The following is a 16,394-nucleotide window of genomic DNA, read 5'->3' on the forward strand; positions in this document are numbered from 1 at the left end:
GAAGAAAAATGTAAAATGAATTGACAAAGAAAAAAAATCAAGTAAACAATTTATTATTATATCATAATGTAGTCCTGAATGAATTGTTATTACCTTTATAACCAAAGCGAGACCAAATTTCGTGCTGAATGTCATCTCGTCATTTCAAGAATAGTAAAAAAATATTATTAAATTTATTCTAATTTATCAAAATGTTTCCTGAACATTATGGTCAGCTTTGACCATTATACAATCCATCATCTTATTCATCTTGTTCATCATCTAACCTATTTGCTCTAACAGCATTACCATTTTAATGGTTTAATTTTGATTCAATTATCTAACCATATCCAACTGAGTTTGGTTATAAGCAAAGCAATTTGATCAAGTAAAACCATTGGGTTAAACTTGAAACTTAAATCATTTGTTTAACCATTTGGAGGTAAAAGGGAATCAAGATTGATTAGTAAATTTGTTTCAAATCACAATAACAAGGTTATAATTTAATATGGAAACAAAAGTCTAATTTAAGGTTATGTCCAATACTGTTCAATGTTATTTTACATTTTCAATATCAACATTGAAAATGATCAATCATTCTGTCAATGGTAAAGCACAATTGTTCACCATTTTAATCAAAATTACAAAGGTTTTACATTACATTTGGTTATTAATAATTTAAAGGTTCAGATTGTTGTCAAATTGAGGTCCATGTAAACATAATTACAGATAATCAGGTAAAAATAGTCATTGTAATTGTTTAAGTTACCCTTCAACTTTGGATCAACCCAAAGATTGAAAATGTTACCAGCTTTTTTCATCCACCATTACATATTTATGTATAATTGTAATGATTTAATGGAAATGATCAATTCATTGTTCAATGAATGAATGAAGAAGAAGAAGAGGAAAAATGAAGCAAAAAATAAAGGTAAAAAAGGGCCAAAAAAAGGTGTAACCCAAAGAAAGTTAAAGAAAAGGTTAATTTCAAATCATAAATTGTACTGCATTAACATTGGAGTTTATTTAGCTCAAGTGTTGCCATTAAGACGAGTTAATCAATGTCAATGATTAACTTGAATATAAACTAATCTTGAAGTAAATTGTTTCTTGGGAAATACATTTTCTGGTGCAAAAATAATGAATTGAAAGGTGAAAGTTGAATCTTAAATTTTCATTTTAATTTTGATAAAGATTTCAGGGAATCACTTGGAGTTAGAGATTCAGGACATTTCAATGGAAAGAGTGAAATAAATGTTAATATCTGGTTAACACTGGGACAAGGTGAAAAACTGGTTAAAAGGAAGAGAGAAAAAAATGATAACAATTAACTCAGGTAAAAATGAGGAAAATGTGAGAGTTGAAAATGAATGGGAAATGAATAGAAACATGCTCATGAACTTTAATTTCAAGTACAATTCATCACTTGCATACAGAATTTACAATCGATATTTTGTGACGTTACTCTATTATAATCATCATCAGGGAAAATATTGTTCAGGAACCAGCCCGGTCAGGTTTGAGATTGCTTTGTAATGAGCTTCTCTTTACCTTTCCATTTTATTACCTTCATTGAGTGTAAAAAACCGAGACTCACAACTGGACATGACAAGAAATAAAAAAGGGTCAGAATATTGGTTCACTGCTATCACTTTTTTTACTCAACATTTTGAGCGAAAAAAAAACAAATTCTTCTTCTCCTCATGAATATCATTTGTAATATAATGATCATGATACCAGATAGACTAATCAGTTGATTTTTAGAGTCAAACTGTAAACCAGAAATTTTTACTCTTCTACATTTTTTTGGGTTTTCTGGTTTCGGTCATTTCAATTTGTATTTACTTGCATTGCTTTTTTTATTTCTAATCCTGTCTTTTTTATATCCATTTTTGCTCTTATTTTTGTTGATTATCTTTGACTTGAGTGTTAATTTAATTGATTGTTATTACAATAATAATCAGGAACGAGCAACCATTAAATTGTAAACACTAAAGACATTAAACGAGAAAACCTTTGATTAGCTTTGGGTTGAAAGTTGAATTACAATTTAGCCAGTTTCTTTAGTACCTTTTTCATCTCATTAACTTTCATCTTTAACAGCTTTTTGATCATTTTTGATAATATTTGATTATTATTAACTTTGATTAGACCATTATTTGGTGTTAATTTAGGGTCAATCAAAGGTTTACCAATGGTTAAGCCTTGATTGTTACTGTCTTTTTACCCAAAAAATAAAAAAAGCTAAATGTTCACTTTTCATCTTAAAGTAAGTTTTCATCTGGAGTAAAGAGACATGAAACAAAAAGTAACTACTCTAATGTTATTTATCATCCTCTCATCTTCATCTTTATCATCTTTACTCACTTTTACCTCCCTTTGTGGATACTCTTTTTTTTAGCATTACACTCTTATTATTACATTATCAAACTCAGTTGACGAGTCTTTCAAGCCATAAAAAAATATACGCACATGAAACTTGTTACATTGTATTTTGTTTTTACCTTTAATTTTCATCCATTTCTTTATCATTTTTAATGCCTTCTTCATCAGTTTATCAATTTTCAATTCAAGTTTACCTTTTGCTTCTTCCTCTTCTTCTGTCTTGTATCTGTTTCTGTGTAACCAATTTTCACCCTAAAACATGATCACTTTTGTTATCACTTTAATCATTGTGTCAGCGAAACTTTGCTGTGTAAATATTGATCATAATCATCATCATGATCAATGATCATCCATTATTATATCAAGTGTGATATTATTGGTAATCTTGTTGATAATCAATCCATTGGTACAAAGCAAAAGTTGATGTTAGTTTCGGCTAAAGTGTTGTTTTATTTACCCTTGGAGTATAACCTTTACCCTTGTCAGACCATAATCATCTTTAGTACTATTGTTCACCTCAATGAGAACCCGATTTACAAAAATGGTTCCTCTCCTGGAACGATCACCTCGAGAATTGTCTGCTACTAAACTTGAAGATGATGTGGCTCAAGTTTCAAGTCAACTGAATCGGGTTAAAGGTGATACAGTTGACTCGGATAAAGCCGATTATGGGACAGCTAATCAAAGTAAGGATAGTGTTGGTACATCCATATCTCAAGCTGCCTCGTCCCTTGACACCTCCAGTGCACCCATTGGAATGATTGATGTCTCAAGTGCAACCGTATCATGTTCATCACCTGCCTCGGGTCACTCGCCAGTTCATCCTTCAGCTCATTCCTCAGCTCAACCCTGTGATCAACCGGTCCAACAGTCAGTTGCAAGTAAACCTGGTTGTTGTTCAACTTCCCTTCAAGCCTCAACCCTCCGTCGAGGTGGTTTACTTAACCGTCAGTATGCTATTGATGTACCCGTGACTGGACTTCAATCCAGTTCCAGTAACAGTAATAAAAATAATAGCAACAGCAATAGTCTTAGTAGGCATGATAATCAATCCCAAGTTGCTATTAATAGCAGTAATCAGAATGCTAATAATAATCTTACAAGTAATGTAAACAGTAACAGTGGTCATACTGGTTGTGCCCAAGGAAACAATCAACACAAAACAACACCAACAATCATTTTTTCACCCGACAATTCACTAGACTCCAATTGTTACCCAGCCGTTTCCAATGCCTGTTCAGGTTTACAGAAGTCTCGGCAAGAACAATGGTTAACCAAACAGCACCAGTCAAGCTACAATAGTTCACTTCGATCCAATGGTGATTTACCCAATCCATCGACAAAATCAAGATCAAGACGAAGCTCACTTCATGAAATTAAAGAATCAGCAAGAAGAAAGTTTAGTATTTTACCTCATGTAAGTCAACAATTAGTCAAACAATCAGTTATTAACAAATGATTGAAAATGTCTCATTATCATCCCTTGAAAACAACCAAACATGTGTTAGTGACTCTTCAAGTTGAAAAACAGTTCAGTGTTTTTTAGGTAAAATTATTAATAGATTTCATTATTTATAGCTGTTATCATGGTTTTTGACGGAAATATTTCATCGGGTTGAAATAAGATGAAGCTAACTGTTTCGGTAAATAAGGGTAAAAAGTTAATCAACTAATGTAATTTGATCTTTACATCACTCATTTAATATTGATATCTAACCAGTTTTCTTGGTTTCTTGACTAACAACTTGACATGTTATGAATACTTGAACCAGATTTGAACCAGAAAATATAATCAATAATTTATTTGTTTGCAATTTTAGATTCTTGTAATCATCAACATTTTCCTCCCAGCTATTAAATAGTCAAATGTTGAGTCTGAGAAAAAGAGGATTGAATTCGTTCTGTTTTGTTTTCCTTTGAATGAGTTATGATTGTGAATATTTGATTTATCGCCATTTTATTGCTTATTAAATGTTTCAATGAAATTATTAACTTATCAAATTGTGATTGACTGAAAATAATAAAACAGCAAAAAGTAAATTACTTTTCAAATGACTCTAATCATCAGTTGAAACATCAACAAAGTGCAACTACTTTCATGTCCAAAACTCAGCAATTTAACTTAGCAATTAATTTTTTTTTCCTCATTTCTACTTTTTCCTTCAACTTTTGCTTGGATTGTTGGTTAAATTGTTTTTCATTATGTCTTGAAAAGACAATGAAAATTGTATTAATCAATGAATTCAATAATTAGATTGTTGAATTTCTAGAAATGCTGAAAACTTTCAAGTTTTGTCTACTTTTGCTCATCCAATTTCTTGAGCTTTTAATTTTAATACAAAAAACTGTTGATTAAAGAGTTACTTCAAGTTGGATGAGCAAGGGAAGACAAATGATGATGATGATGATGATGATATGATAATACAAGGAAAAGGCTGACAACAAAAAAGACAACATTTTTTTGTAAAAAATGGCGAAAAGGTGAAACATCGTTTAATGTTGTTATCGAGCTGACAAGTTTCATGTTTTAGGCCTAAGCATTGATATTATGGGTTAAATCATGAATCAATGGATGGTTAAATGATAACCATTGACTGACTATTTGATTGATCTGGAAACTGTAACTGCAAAAATAATGTCTTACTAAGGCAGTTTATAGCTTTAAGAAGCAAATCAATTTGAAGCCTTACACAGTAAATGATGATATTGATGATATGATGATTAAATATTGTTGAATCAATCAATTGTTCAATTGTTTTGTCAGATGAGAGGAAGAGATGATCATTGAGATCGTTATTTCCTTGGATTGCTGTTTACTTGTTGTGATTGTGTTAATCAATACAAGAAGCTGGGTAAAAGCTGAACGGAATCAATGTTCAGTACAATAACATGGAAATGATTACAATATTTTGTGTCATCATGAGATTAATCAATTCTTAATATATTAATATCAGGATTAGGAAAATTTAATGTCACCTTTTTGGTACCAAAGTTGGGTTTTAAAATATTCTTTATGTTTTTGCTTTCGATCTTGCTGTTGGTATTTCATTAGAAGTTGATTAATTTGGAAGTTTATTTTCACAGGTTTTTTGCTGGTAATGACAATAATTGTTCACTCAGTTGTTGGTTATTGATTGGTTATCAATTGTCAATGATCAAGTGTAATATGAAACAAGACAAGCGAAATGAATTGCAATCAATTGTAATCAATTTTTGCTTTTACTCAACCCAATTTTATTCAGTTGCTCTTAACATGGAATTATGGTTAAAATGAATCAATTGAAAGGTTAATTGTTCAATGGACGTTGATTAAAAGCAATGTTTAATGTAATGGAATCAATTTACGTGTCAATCTTTAATTTTCTGGTTTCCAATGTTTTTCAAATTGTCTTTTGCCTTTAGACAATTTTTATAAATTGTAAAAACACCGGTAATAATGGTTATTGTGAGGATGATGAGAGTGGAAAGATGAGTAGGAAATGCGTTTTAGTGAACACAATTAATGACAGCCATGATTGAGGTTAAACAACATTGAAATGTTGATCACGAGTTTAGATGAATTTGATTGTAACAGAGAGCTTCAAATAATTAACCTTTTATTCATCATTACCATTATTATTAGGCCTTACAGTTAATATTTTTTGCTTGTTGTCCCATTTTATTGCGCTTCAATGATTATTTAAACCAAATTTTGCGGTTCCAACTCAAATCAGTTAACCTTTTCCAGTTGTTTCACTTGCTTGACCATAATCATGATCATTACCATTCTAATTGTGCGCATGTTAACAGCTATTTAAACTAATCAATGTAATCAATCTTCTCACTATCTAACAATTAGCTCGGGTAAAGCTCAACATTTGGATTAACTTTAATTGTCTTCTTTCTCTGTTAGACTAATAAGCATTGGATTGCCAGCTAATTTACCTTTCTGGTTGACAATTAACGATCTCATCTAATGTTGATAAATGTGTTGAACCATTCAAATGATTAAATATAACTTTTCAGAAGCAAGTTAATCCAATGGTTTTACAGGATTAACATTGAACTAAACCAGAAAAAAACAATTAATAGGAATAAATTAATGAGAGATTGAATTTGACCATTTTTGATGGATATTGTTTCAATCTTTATTAATAGCAAATGTAATGATCATTGAAATAATGATTTATTCAATGATTGAAAGTCACTGAAGCTTTTTTTACCGGGGATTTCAATGTGATTTGAATTTGAATGGACAAATTGTAAAACTGAAAACATACAAAACGTTGTGATTTATTCATCATTTTTTTGTACCATTATCATTGTCTATCTGCATTCATTATACACACATTCACATTCAATACAATGATAATTATATGATGATATATTCACTATATTATGGTATTTACATTTGATTATTGCAGGGGAAAAATGTTGATCTGGTTTTGTTTGCTTCTTTGGTTTGGTGTGAGAAGCGAGGAATCCTATTGAACTTGACATTAAATAATGTGAATGAAAAAAGTTGACTCAATCAAAATGTAAACATATATCACCATGTATATTGTTGACTTTAATCATTTTGCTTGTTTACTTTTTGACGCTAACAATGTTAATATTGTATCACAACTGAATCCTTGGAATTACTTTCAATTTTATCAATTTTACATTTTTCCAGTTTTCATCTTGATTAGTCTAGGAGTTGATGGTTGAGAAATGATAATCATTGAGTTTGGTTGAAGCTCCTACTTTTCATCTCATCTGGTTTTATCATGGGTTCCATATCTTTTGCGGTACATCAACTGTTCCTTAAAAGGATTGATATTTTTCAATCTTTCATCCTCATATTTTACCATCATTAAAGACATTCATTTTAGACAATAAAGGTACGCCTATTAACATCATCAGCATTATTATCATTATGATGATGGTTAATGAGAAAGGTTGGTAAACATTTTGATTTAAGAAGGCCTGTCAAAGTAACAATCTTTAAATTGGTTCATTATCAATTCATGTGAAGAACCAAAAGATGACTTTTCTTTACAGATGATTAAATGGATTGATGGTCACCAATTGAACTTGACTGATGTTATCACAATCAACAATTTTGGATGATAGTTGTAGGGCTTGCTGATTGTAAACTATTTAGCATTCATGTCTATTCTTAACTGCTCTTGAACCGCTCATGAATTCACCAAATCTCTGTTTTGTTTCCTTGGTTATCCGTAGGTTTGATTTTTGCTGATTTGCTAATGATGACTTTTGAATCTGCGTTTTATTCACCAATATTTCATTTCTTTGTAGTACTTTGTTGTCTTTTGTCGAGGAAACCAGTTTGCAATGGATGATGATATAAATGAAGATTGGGTGGAGATCATTGATTATCTTTGTTTTACCATGAACTTTTATAACAATAATTATGATGATAAAAACCAAATTTGGGTTAATCATTCAAATAAACTCAACCCTTCTTTCAATAAAGCTGACAGGCTGAGAGAAGCTTTCTAAATGTTTCCACATCCATCATTACAATTTATCAGGTTTTAAAGTTTGATTGATTTAATCAAATTTTCGACTTCAATTTAGTTTTAATCAGAGTGAATCTTGGTTAAATTGATCATTGGTAATTGGTCCAGTTGTTGATATAGTCATTGATACTGTTGTTGTCGGCTGCAAATAATAATCGCCTTGAAATTTTGGTTCTTCATCATTTATAGATCCAAACGCCATTGAAGTGTGAATTGGTACAAAAAGCTTTCAGCAAAGTGCTGTGGTGAAAAATTTCATTTCCCAGCTGACAGAAAAAAATTCATGGCTTTCCTAATTTACTAATCACAAAGCAAACAGCAACGATTATTCATTGTTCATTGTTCATTAGTGTGGATAAATGATGAGTTAATAACATTAATAAATCAATTTTGTTAGTACAAACGATGACACAAAAAAGGTTGAACTAATTTTTCAGTTATTCTTTGATATTTCATGTAAATTGAAGTTTTTTGTAACACTACTGGGTTTGATTTTATTGTGTTGAGCAAAACAATTCACAGAAGTGCAATTTATTAAGTAAATAAGTATTGAGCAATGAATTAAATGTGTACATAAATTATAAGATTTGAATTTAATGCAAAAAAAGAAACAATTGATCCTCAGCTGCTATCTGAGTACCATTGTTAGTATCTGGATCAATTAGCTTTAAGTAGATAATCAAGTCCCGCGCTTTTAATCATTTCTAAAATTTTATTAACACATTGTTCACATTGTTTAATTACAATTGTATGTTTAATATTTTGTCGTATTTTAATATTCTGAGTTATTTTATATCATTTCAAGTGTTAATTGTTAGTTTGCTTGTCGTTGACATAAGCAATTTTATTTCGACTACATGATCGTCATAATTCATCATTATATTTACATTTGCAGTGTCAGTGGTTCCAGGATATTAAGTATACCGTTTATAAGATAAATCAATTGTTACCAGCAACTATTGCTGAAATTAAATGAAATTACGTTTATTTACTGGTTTGTGTTCATAGATTAATGAAATAATTGTGACAATTAACTCAAAAAGCAATATTCCCACCAAAGTGTGTGTAATATTATCTAGACATGTTTATAACAAGCAGAAGGACAAAAAGATCAACAAGGAAAAAAGTGACAATTAAATATTGATCTATGTAAATAACATACACACATTAATCAATATATTATGGTTTAATCGGTGGTGAAACCTGTCCTGGTGGTCCTACCATCTATATATTTATGTATATCAAGAAAGGGAAAGGAAAATAATCAATGAATAATTAAAAGAGTTAACCTCTCATGTGTGCATACATAGTAAATGATACTGGTAAATGATTATCATGATGAAAGTGGTTTTCAAGAGTGTAACCCTTATTTTTTGTCACTTGACAATGGAAACTACAGCAGAATTGTTTCCACTTGAAACTATTCAAACTTTTTAACTGATTATTTCTTTTTTTCTCTCTCGTTTCCAGGTGTTATCATTAAATTCTGATGTTGTGCCTGAATATAAATATGATGAAACTGATTTCCAAGGAGATGATATGATTAAATCATTTTATGCATCGAGAAAAGGAGGCAATCGAGCAGCCCTTAGATGGACTATTTTACACTATTCACCTTTCAAAGCAATTTGGGACTGGATTATTTTGATACTTGTAATTTATACGGCAATATTTACTCCATACTATGCAGCTTTTTTATTACAATCAAATACAAGGATAGTTACCAATATAAACGATCCCAATGTACCTCGCCAAGAACGTACGTAAAAAAATGAACAGCCAATTGTTTTGTTTCATTATTTACCAGATTAGCTAATTATATTTCTTTCTCCTTGTCTTATGCAGAAGAATTTACTCTTGTGGAAGCCAAAAATCTTTCAAGTTCCCGATATGATGTGCTCTTCATCATTGATATTGTTGTTGATGTTATGTTTATTATTGATATTGTGATAAATTTTCGAACAACCTATGTCAATCACAGTGACGAGGTAATTAAATTGTCAACTCTTTTTTTAGGATAAACAATGGATAACTCTTGAGCCAATTTTATCTTTATCTCAACAATCAGATTAACCTTTCAATCCTTTGTAGACCTTACAATTTTATATTTATCAAATTTTTACCTTTACTTTTTTTTACATTTGACTCCAATTGTGATATTCCCCTTGATTCCCAGGTTGTTACAAATCCAGGGAAAATTGCAACCCATTATTTAAGAGGTTGGTTTATAATTGATTTGGTGGCTGCTCTTCCTTTTGATCTTATTTTTATTGAGGCTGATATTGATGATGTAAGTAAACTCTTTTTTTTGCCTTACTTTAATTCAATTTATCGTTAATTCAAGCTGATTTTATTTCCTCCAACAATTCTTCAGAGTCTATTTACAACCTGTCAGGGGCTGTAATTTAATCAACCTTTTTTTAATGTGTGACAACTAATTGTCTTACCGTTAGTTGTCTTACATGCTAGTCAACCTTAAAGGTCTAACTTTGCAGTTCAATTTTATAAGTTTTTGTCTCAAATTGATTAGGACTTAATTGAGAGTTGCAGAAGCTTAATTATTGATATCGAGTTTGCAAGAAATGGCTCTCATACTATTCTTGCTGTTTGTTTTATAAGCTCATATCATTCAATCATAAACGATCGATTGGTTATTAAAGCTTTCAAATATTACCATGCGTTGGGATAAATGTCTATTATTCATAATATATCATTTACTATTACTTATATATTATTATCTTAATTATGAAGAGGTTCATTAATTTTATGAAAATACTTTTCAATCTTATAACAAAAAATAACGCTTCTCAATTTGTCAATGAGTCCTCAACATTTGCTTACATTGAACAATGTTTAATAAACAATGAACAGTCAAGAATAGTTAATAGTTTCAGTAGTTTCTCAAGTTGTTTCAGAATTAACAGCAAATTCAATTCTGCAAATATAACCTGAATATAAATCAATAACACTGCTATCTTGAACAAAACAATTGTAAGAGTTATGATTGATCAAATGTCCACAGCTGGGATTAATTTTGAAAACTGATTTTGATTTCATTTTATTAAATTCGTGCTTATTTTTTATTCTAATTTTGATCTCTTCTTTTAATTAGGCAACAACATTAATTGGTCTTCTCAAAACCGCTCGTTTACTTCGATTGGTTCGTGTTGCTCGTAAAATAGACCGGTATTCTGAATATGGAGCTGCTGTTTTACTTCTTCTAGTTGCTGCCTTTGCTCTTGTGGCTCATTGGTTAGCATGTATCTGGTAATTAATTTTACTCACTTTGATCAACCCTGGTTTACAATCCTAATGACCACCTTGTCTGACTTATTAACTTTAATCCATTAGAACCTATTTAGCTAAATCATAATTACTATTCTCTTTCATTAAATTCGCTTTCGTTTGTAATATGCTCTCAATTTTCCCTCCTTTTTAATCTCTTGCTATTTAACTCTTCTCATTGCCAGTTATAATCTTTAATTATTGATTTGATCGCTCTTTCTCTATCAAACTTTAAGCTTTACAAATCTTATGGATAGTTTAACTAATTACTTATTAATTACTCTTACAGGTATGCCATTGGGAATGCAGAAAGGCTTAAAGCGGATAATTATCGTTATAAGATTGGCTGGTTATACGTACTTGCCAATGATACATACCATTTTTATGGTAAGTTTAAACGTTTATCTTGTATCTTTTTACTAATTACTTTCATTTATCATGTAATCTACCCAATTTACTCATTAGTAAAATTGTAATGTCACTCTGAAGATTTATTATTCAGAGTGAACCGTTAAACGATATATTTCAATGCTGTGACATTTTTAGTTGTTTCAAGTAGGATTATCAATCATTTAATTGATCATCTTTTCATCTAAATTCTTTCCTTGACAGAAAGTGATGGAACTGGAGGACCTTCAATACGAACCAAATATATAACTGCCCTTTATTTTACCTTCTCTTCGTTAACATCAGTCGGTTTTGGAAATGTTGCTCCAACCACTGACATGGAGAAGGTTTTCTCTGTAATTACTATGTTAGTTGGTTGTAAGTAGCATTGATTTCCATCTTTCCCTCTTTTCGATTGATTTCCGATTGATTTTTTTTACATTATATTTCCAATACGAAAAAAAAACAACTCAACTGTTTTATTATTTTATAATTTTTGTTATTTTTTTATTTTTTGTTCATTATTCTGCACTTTTTTCACCTCGTCTTCATAACATTATACCATGCACTCCTTATCCTACAACCCGAAGGTTAATCAAATGACGTGATTCTGGTCTCTTGTTTTAGCACTCATGTATGCATCCATTTTTGGTAATGTTTCGGCAATTATTCAACGTCTCTATTCCGGTACTGCCCGATATCACACCCAACTTTTACGAGTACGGGAATTTATTCGTTTTCATCAAGTGCCCAATCCACTTCGACAACGATTAGAAGAATACTTTCAGCATGCTTGGAGTTACACAAATGGGATTGATATGAATATGGTTTGTTTACTAAACATAACTGGTTATGGTTAAAATTTTTACTAACTAAATTTAAAAATTTTTTAGGTGCTCAAAGGATTCCCTGAATGTCTTCAAGCTGATATATGTTTGCATTTAAATCGTAATTTACTCAATAATTCAGCAGCCTTTAAAGGTAAATATCTCATAGACTGGGAAGCTGCTTCTGAAAAGCAATCAAATATTAAATTATTTCAAATAACTTACTCTTTTCCTTGCGACTTAGAAGCATCACCTGGTTGCCTCCGTGCTCTTTCAATGAAGTTCAAAACAACTCATGCTCCTCCAGGAGATACTCTAGTTCACAAAGGAGATGTTTTAGTGGCCTTATATTTTATCGCTCGTGGTACAATTGAGATACTCAAAGAAGATACAGTCGTTGCTATACTAAGTAAATTTTTCTGATCCAATTTTGCGAGAAAAATTAGATATTCATCAATTTTTTCTATTTTTCAGGTAAAGATGATGTTTTTGGAGAGAATCCGTTGCGATATCCAACAATTGGAAAATCATCTTGTAACGTTCGTGCATTAACCTACTGTGATCTGCATAAAATATCTCGTGAAGATCTGCTTCAAGTCCTTGAAATGTACCCAGAGTTTATTGAAAATTTCAACAGTAACCTTAAAGTAACCTTTAATCTGAGAGACGAGAGTCAAAAAGGTGTACCTGCTCGGCGTATTCAAAAAAGGGCCCATAAATGTTTAACAAGTCGAAGTTTGGCATCACCTCCATCCGAAGAAGATGAGGGTAAGTAAAGTTTACTGTAATGTACAAACTTGTACGTAAATACAGTAGTATTAATAGTTCAATTATTTACTGGATTCAGACGTTTCCTGATGTTAGCTAATAAGCAAATAAACTATTGTCTTTGTTTCCTTTTGATTTCCCGATTTTCCTGTTAAACAAAATTATCTAGAGGAAATTGGTAACAACAATTTGGAAGCCAAAGGACCTCGAAACTATTATGGACCATTTGTTGCGAGTTCCCTTGAAAATGAAGATGACGAACCTGACCCGTTGATGGTTTACTATAATAATATTCGTAGACGCAATTCGGGTGCAGGAATTCTTGAATTTTCGCCTGCTAAAGCAGGTCGTGATGTTACTCCAGCTAATTATGATTTCAGAGAAGCTTGTAAAAAGCGTAAAAAAAGTGCAACTAATCATTCTTTAGCAGGTAATAACTAGACACCTTTTCATAATCTGAACATCGACCTTTCAAATTTTCTTGATTATTCTTTGTTCTATTTTTAGCTTTGCTTTTAAAATAGATTTTAATATTATGCAGTAAAGAAAAGGTTGAATAGTATTGTTCTGAATGAGAATAGAATTGATTGTAATAATAATGTTTGAGGGTAAATAAAGAAAAGTTATGAATAATTTGATGAATTAAGGTCAGCAAAGTTGCCAATTGATTACATATTGAATTTCATGTTTTATGTTGATTGTATTTTTTCCTTTTTTTATTCTCAGGTGCCTTGTCCAGTGTGAATAATCTTGCTTTCACAACAGCTCATCATAATCAATCTTCATCACCATATTCAGATGAATCAAAAAGCCCATCGAGCAAGGAGCCACAAGGCCGACTTGTTTGTCCACCAACAACTGAAAATAGTTTGGATAATGACTATCTACGGATAAATCAAAGTCAACAAGAAAGGCTTGTTCAAAAAGTTAATCAACTCTCAATGTAAGATTTGGTATTAGGCAGAAAATTTCTGTAATTTTCGTTATTATTCTTCAATCAATTCTTCTATTATTACAACTATTATTTCTGTATTTGCTTTTTATTTCTTCTTCTTCTTTATGAGTTATTGTAATATCTAATCAAACCTACCTTTTATACCTTAGAGAATCATCTAACACAATTTCATCACTTTTTGATGCTTTTTACTCATCTTTTTTATTGACTCAACATCTTAACCAAAATAGCTTTTATTCATTAATAATCTTTCCAAATGTCACACTCTATGAATTTACTTGATTATTGAATTATTTCAGTTAATCTCTGGCATATTGTAACTTTTTTGTTACCTTTTTATCCTCATTTTGACTTTAATTTTGCCTGATAAATTAGCATAACCATTTGTTGCCTGTTATCTTGCCCAAATTATGTATATAATTTGTGTCATTTATTTTGTGCAATGATTTTCTTTTTCAACATCCTTCCAGCAATATGCAGATGATTATTGCTGTCATTATGTTGATTTTAATTTTATTACATTTCTTCTGGTGATTATTGTTCTAATCTTTTATTTCTATTCTTCTCATTTTATATTTTGTTTTGTTTTCACAGTAAGCTTGATGAAATGGAGAAAAATGTATCCGAAAAGCTTGAAAATGTACATCTATTGGTACGCAATTTAGTCTCATGTGAAACTGGCGGTTTGGGTGAAAAATGTGAAATTGCATCAATCCAAATGGGATCCAGTCAATGTTTACCTTTAAGTCGAACCTGTTCATATTCGAGTAGCCTTCAAACTCGAAGTCATCCCACTATTCGACCAACACTTCGGCCTACTCGAAGTCTCATTGAAACCTTGGAATCAACGGATAAATCTATTGAAATGTCTGATAATTCACCATATGATTATGAAGAATTGAGAACCTCCCTGCAAGTGGACGAGGAGGAGATGTCATTTCTAAATGAGGGTCACCGAGCCTTGGATCAAAATCCAAGAGATGAAAGTATCTGCTGATTTATCAATAATTTCATTAAATTTCTAGACACACCCAAGCAAAAGGAAAGGGAGTAAGAAATAAAATGGATGGAGCAAAGATGAAATTGGTTAGGGAAGGCGAAAGAAGGGAGAGAATAAAATTTAAAGCAATGGAAATGAAATGAATGTTCAAGAGACTAAATCTACTTCCAATGTGATTGAAATTTGTCCATTTTGCTTCTTTGGGTGGACATATCCGAATAATTAAGCTTCTATTTCTCTTGGTCAACAGCATTGCAACACTCGATGCAAATTTCTAATGAATTGTTGATAAATCTGGCGAAATAGGAAATTCAGCTTTGCACATCTCTTCTGTTTCTCGTATACAAACTTCATTTCATTTTCCAAATGATCCATTAAGCGTCTGTTATTCCCTGAAAAAAAAGATTATAATTCTACATATTACAATATGTTTAAAGGTTATTCAGATGTTTCCAGGGAGAGAACTGTTTTTGTGGCAAAAATAATATTTTCATCATTTTCATCACCATGAAGTCCTCCATAAACCAGATTAAAGAAACAAATCCGCTAGATTTGATTGCCAAATGATTCCAGGATCAGATTTGTTTCTCTAAATAAATCAAATCTACTTAAGGGAACAATTATTTACAAAAATGACAAGTTTGTTCATCAAGAGCATGTTTACAATTTGTTGCTCAATTATGCAAAATCTTGTTTTTCAACCAGAAACAATTACAATAGTTGATACAGAATCAATTTTTACGTTTTTTTCACCATTTGTGGTTATGGAGTACTTCATTAACAATTGTGCTCAAAGTCATCATCATTTTTGTAAATTTATTGAGAAAATGTCGATACTTACGCTTTTGTTAAGTTGGCCTAGAATGATAAAATGACGTTCAAGTTGAATCATTGGGATAATATTAAATTGTTAGATTAATCATAATTTCTATAATTACGCTCTAATCTTGATTGAAGGGAAGTGCCTATTTCTCTGATGCTAACTAAGTTGGTAATATTAACAGAATCAGAATATTACATGAAAACTGTTCAGATGATCCTTTGACTTCTATTGTTGGCATCTCTAATCAAAAACACGTACAGATACGCATAAAAACAAATAATCAATAATGTAAACTTGTTTTTGTATTTTACTTTTTACAATTTATTCATTTTTCTTATACAATAATAACATTAAAATTGTATGCTATTAGCCTTAAGTAACTCTTTTAACAATCAAACTTATTTCGCTCTTTTTTGCGAAATCATTTCATTCCGATTCAACATTATTCTGAGACAAGCCTGATCGCGAAAGTTATCGAAAC

The 16,394-nt window shown here is 30.8% G+C and overlaps 1 protein-coding gene across 3 annotated transcripts; it reads left to right on the forward strand.

Annotated features, from left to right (window-relative positions):
* Positions 1-2,708: 2,708 nt before the first annotated feature.
* Positions 2,709-16,289, forward strand: sei (potassium voltage-gated channel seizure). 3 transcript variants are annotated; one of them, XM_015927809.3, is made up of 14 exons: positions 2,709-3,781; positions 9,339-9,627; positions 9,714-9,856; positions 10,045-10,158; positions 10,981-11,135; positions 11,443-11,540; positions 11,766-11,918; positions 12,168-12,367; positions 12,434-12,521; positions 12,612-12,776; positions 12,842-13,135; positions 13,305-13,565; positions 13,862-14,078; positions 14,685-16,289. In XM_015927809.3, the coding sequence occupies exons 1-14, from the start codon at positions 2,885-2,887 to the stop codon at positions 15,085-15,087; spliced, it is 3,477 nt and encodes a 1,158-aa protein (XP_015783295.2). In that variant the 5' UTR covers positions 2,709-2,884; the 3' UTR covers positions 15,088-16,289. The 3 variants fall into 3 exon arrangements, with proteins under 3 accessions (XP_015783295.2, XP_015783297.2, XP_015783300.2); XM_015927811.3 differs by having other exon boundaries at positions 2,741-3,781; positions 12,615-12,776; XM_015927814.3 differs by lacking the exon at positions 2,709-3,781 and adding an exon at positions 9,053-9,190.
* Positions 16,290-16,394: the final 105 nt, after the last annotated feature.

This window comes from Tetranychus urticae, chromosome 1 (genome assembly GCF_039701765.1).
Source record: "Tetranychus urticae isolate SD_2017Ah chromosome 1, NJAU_TeUrti_SD_1.0, whole genome shotgun sequence".
Lineage (NCBI taxonomy): Eukaryota > Metazoa > Arthropoda > Arachnida > Trombidiformes > Tetranychidae > Tetranychus > Tetranychus urticae.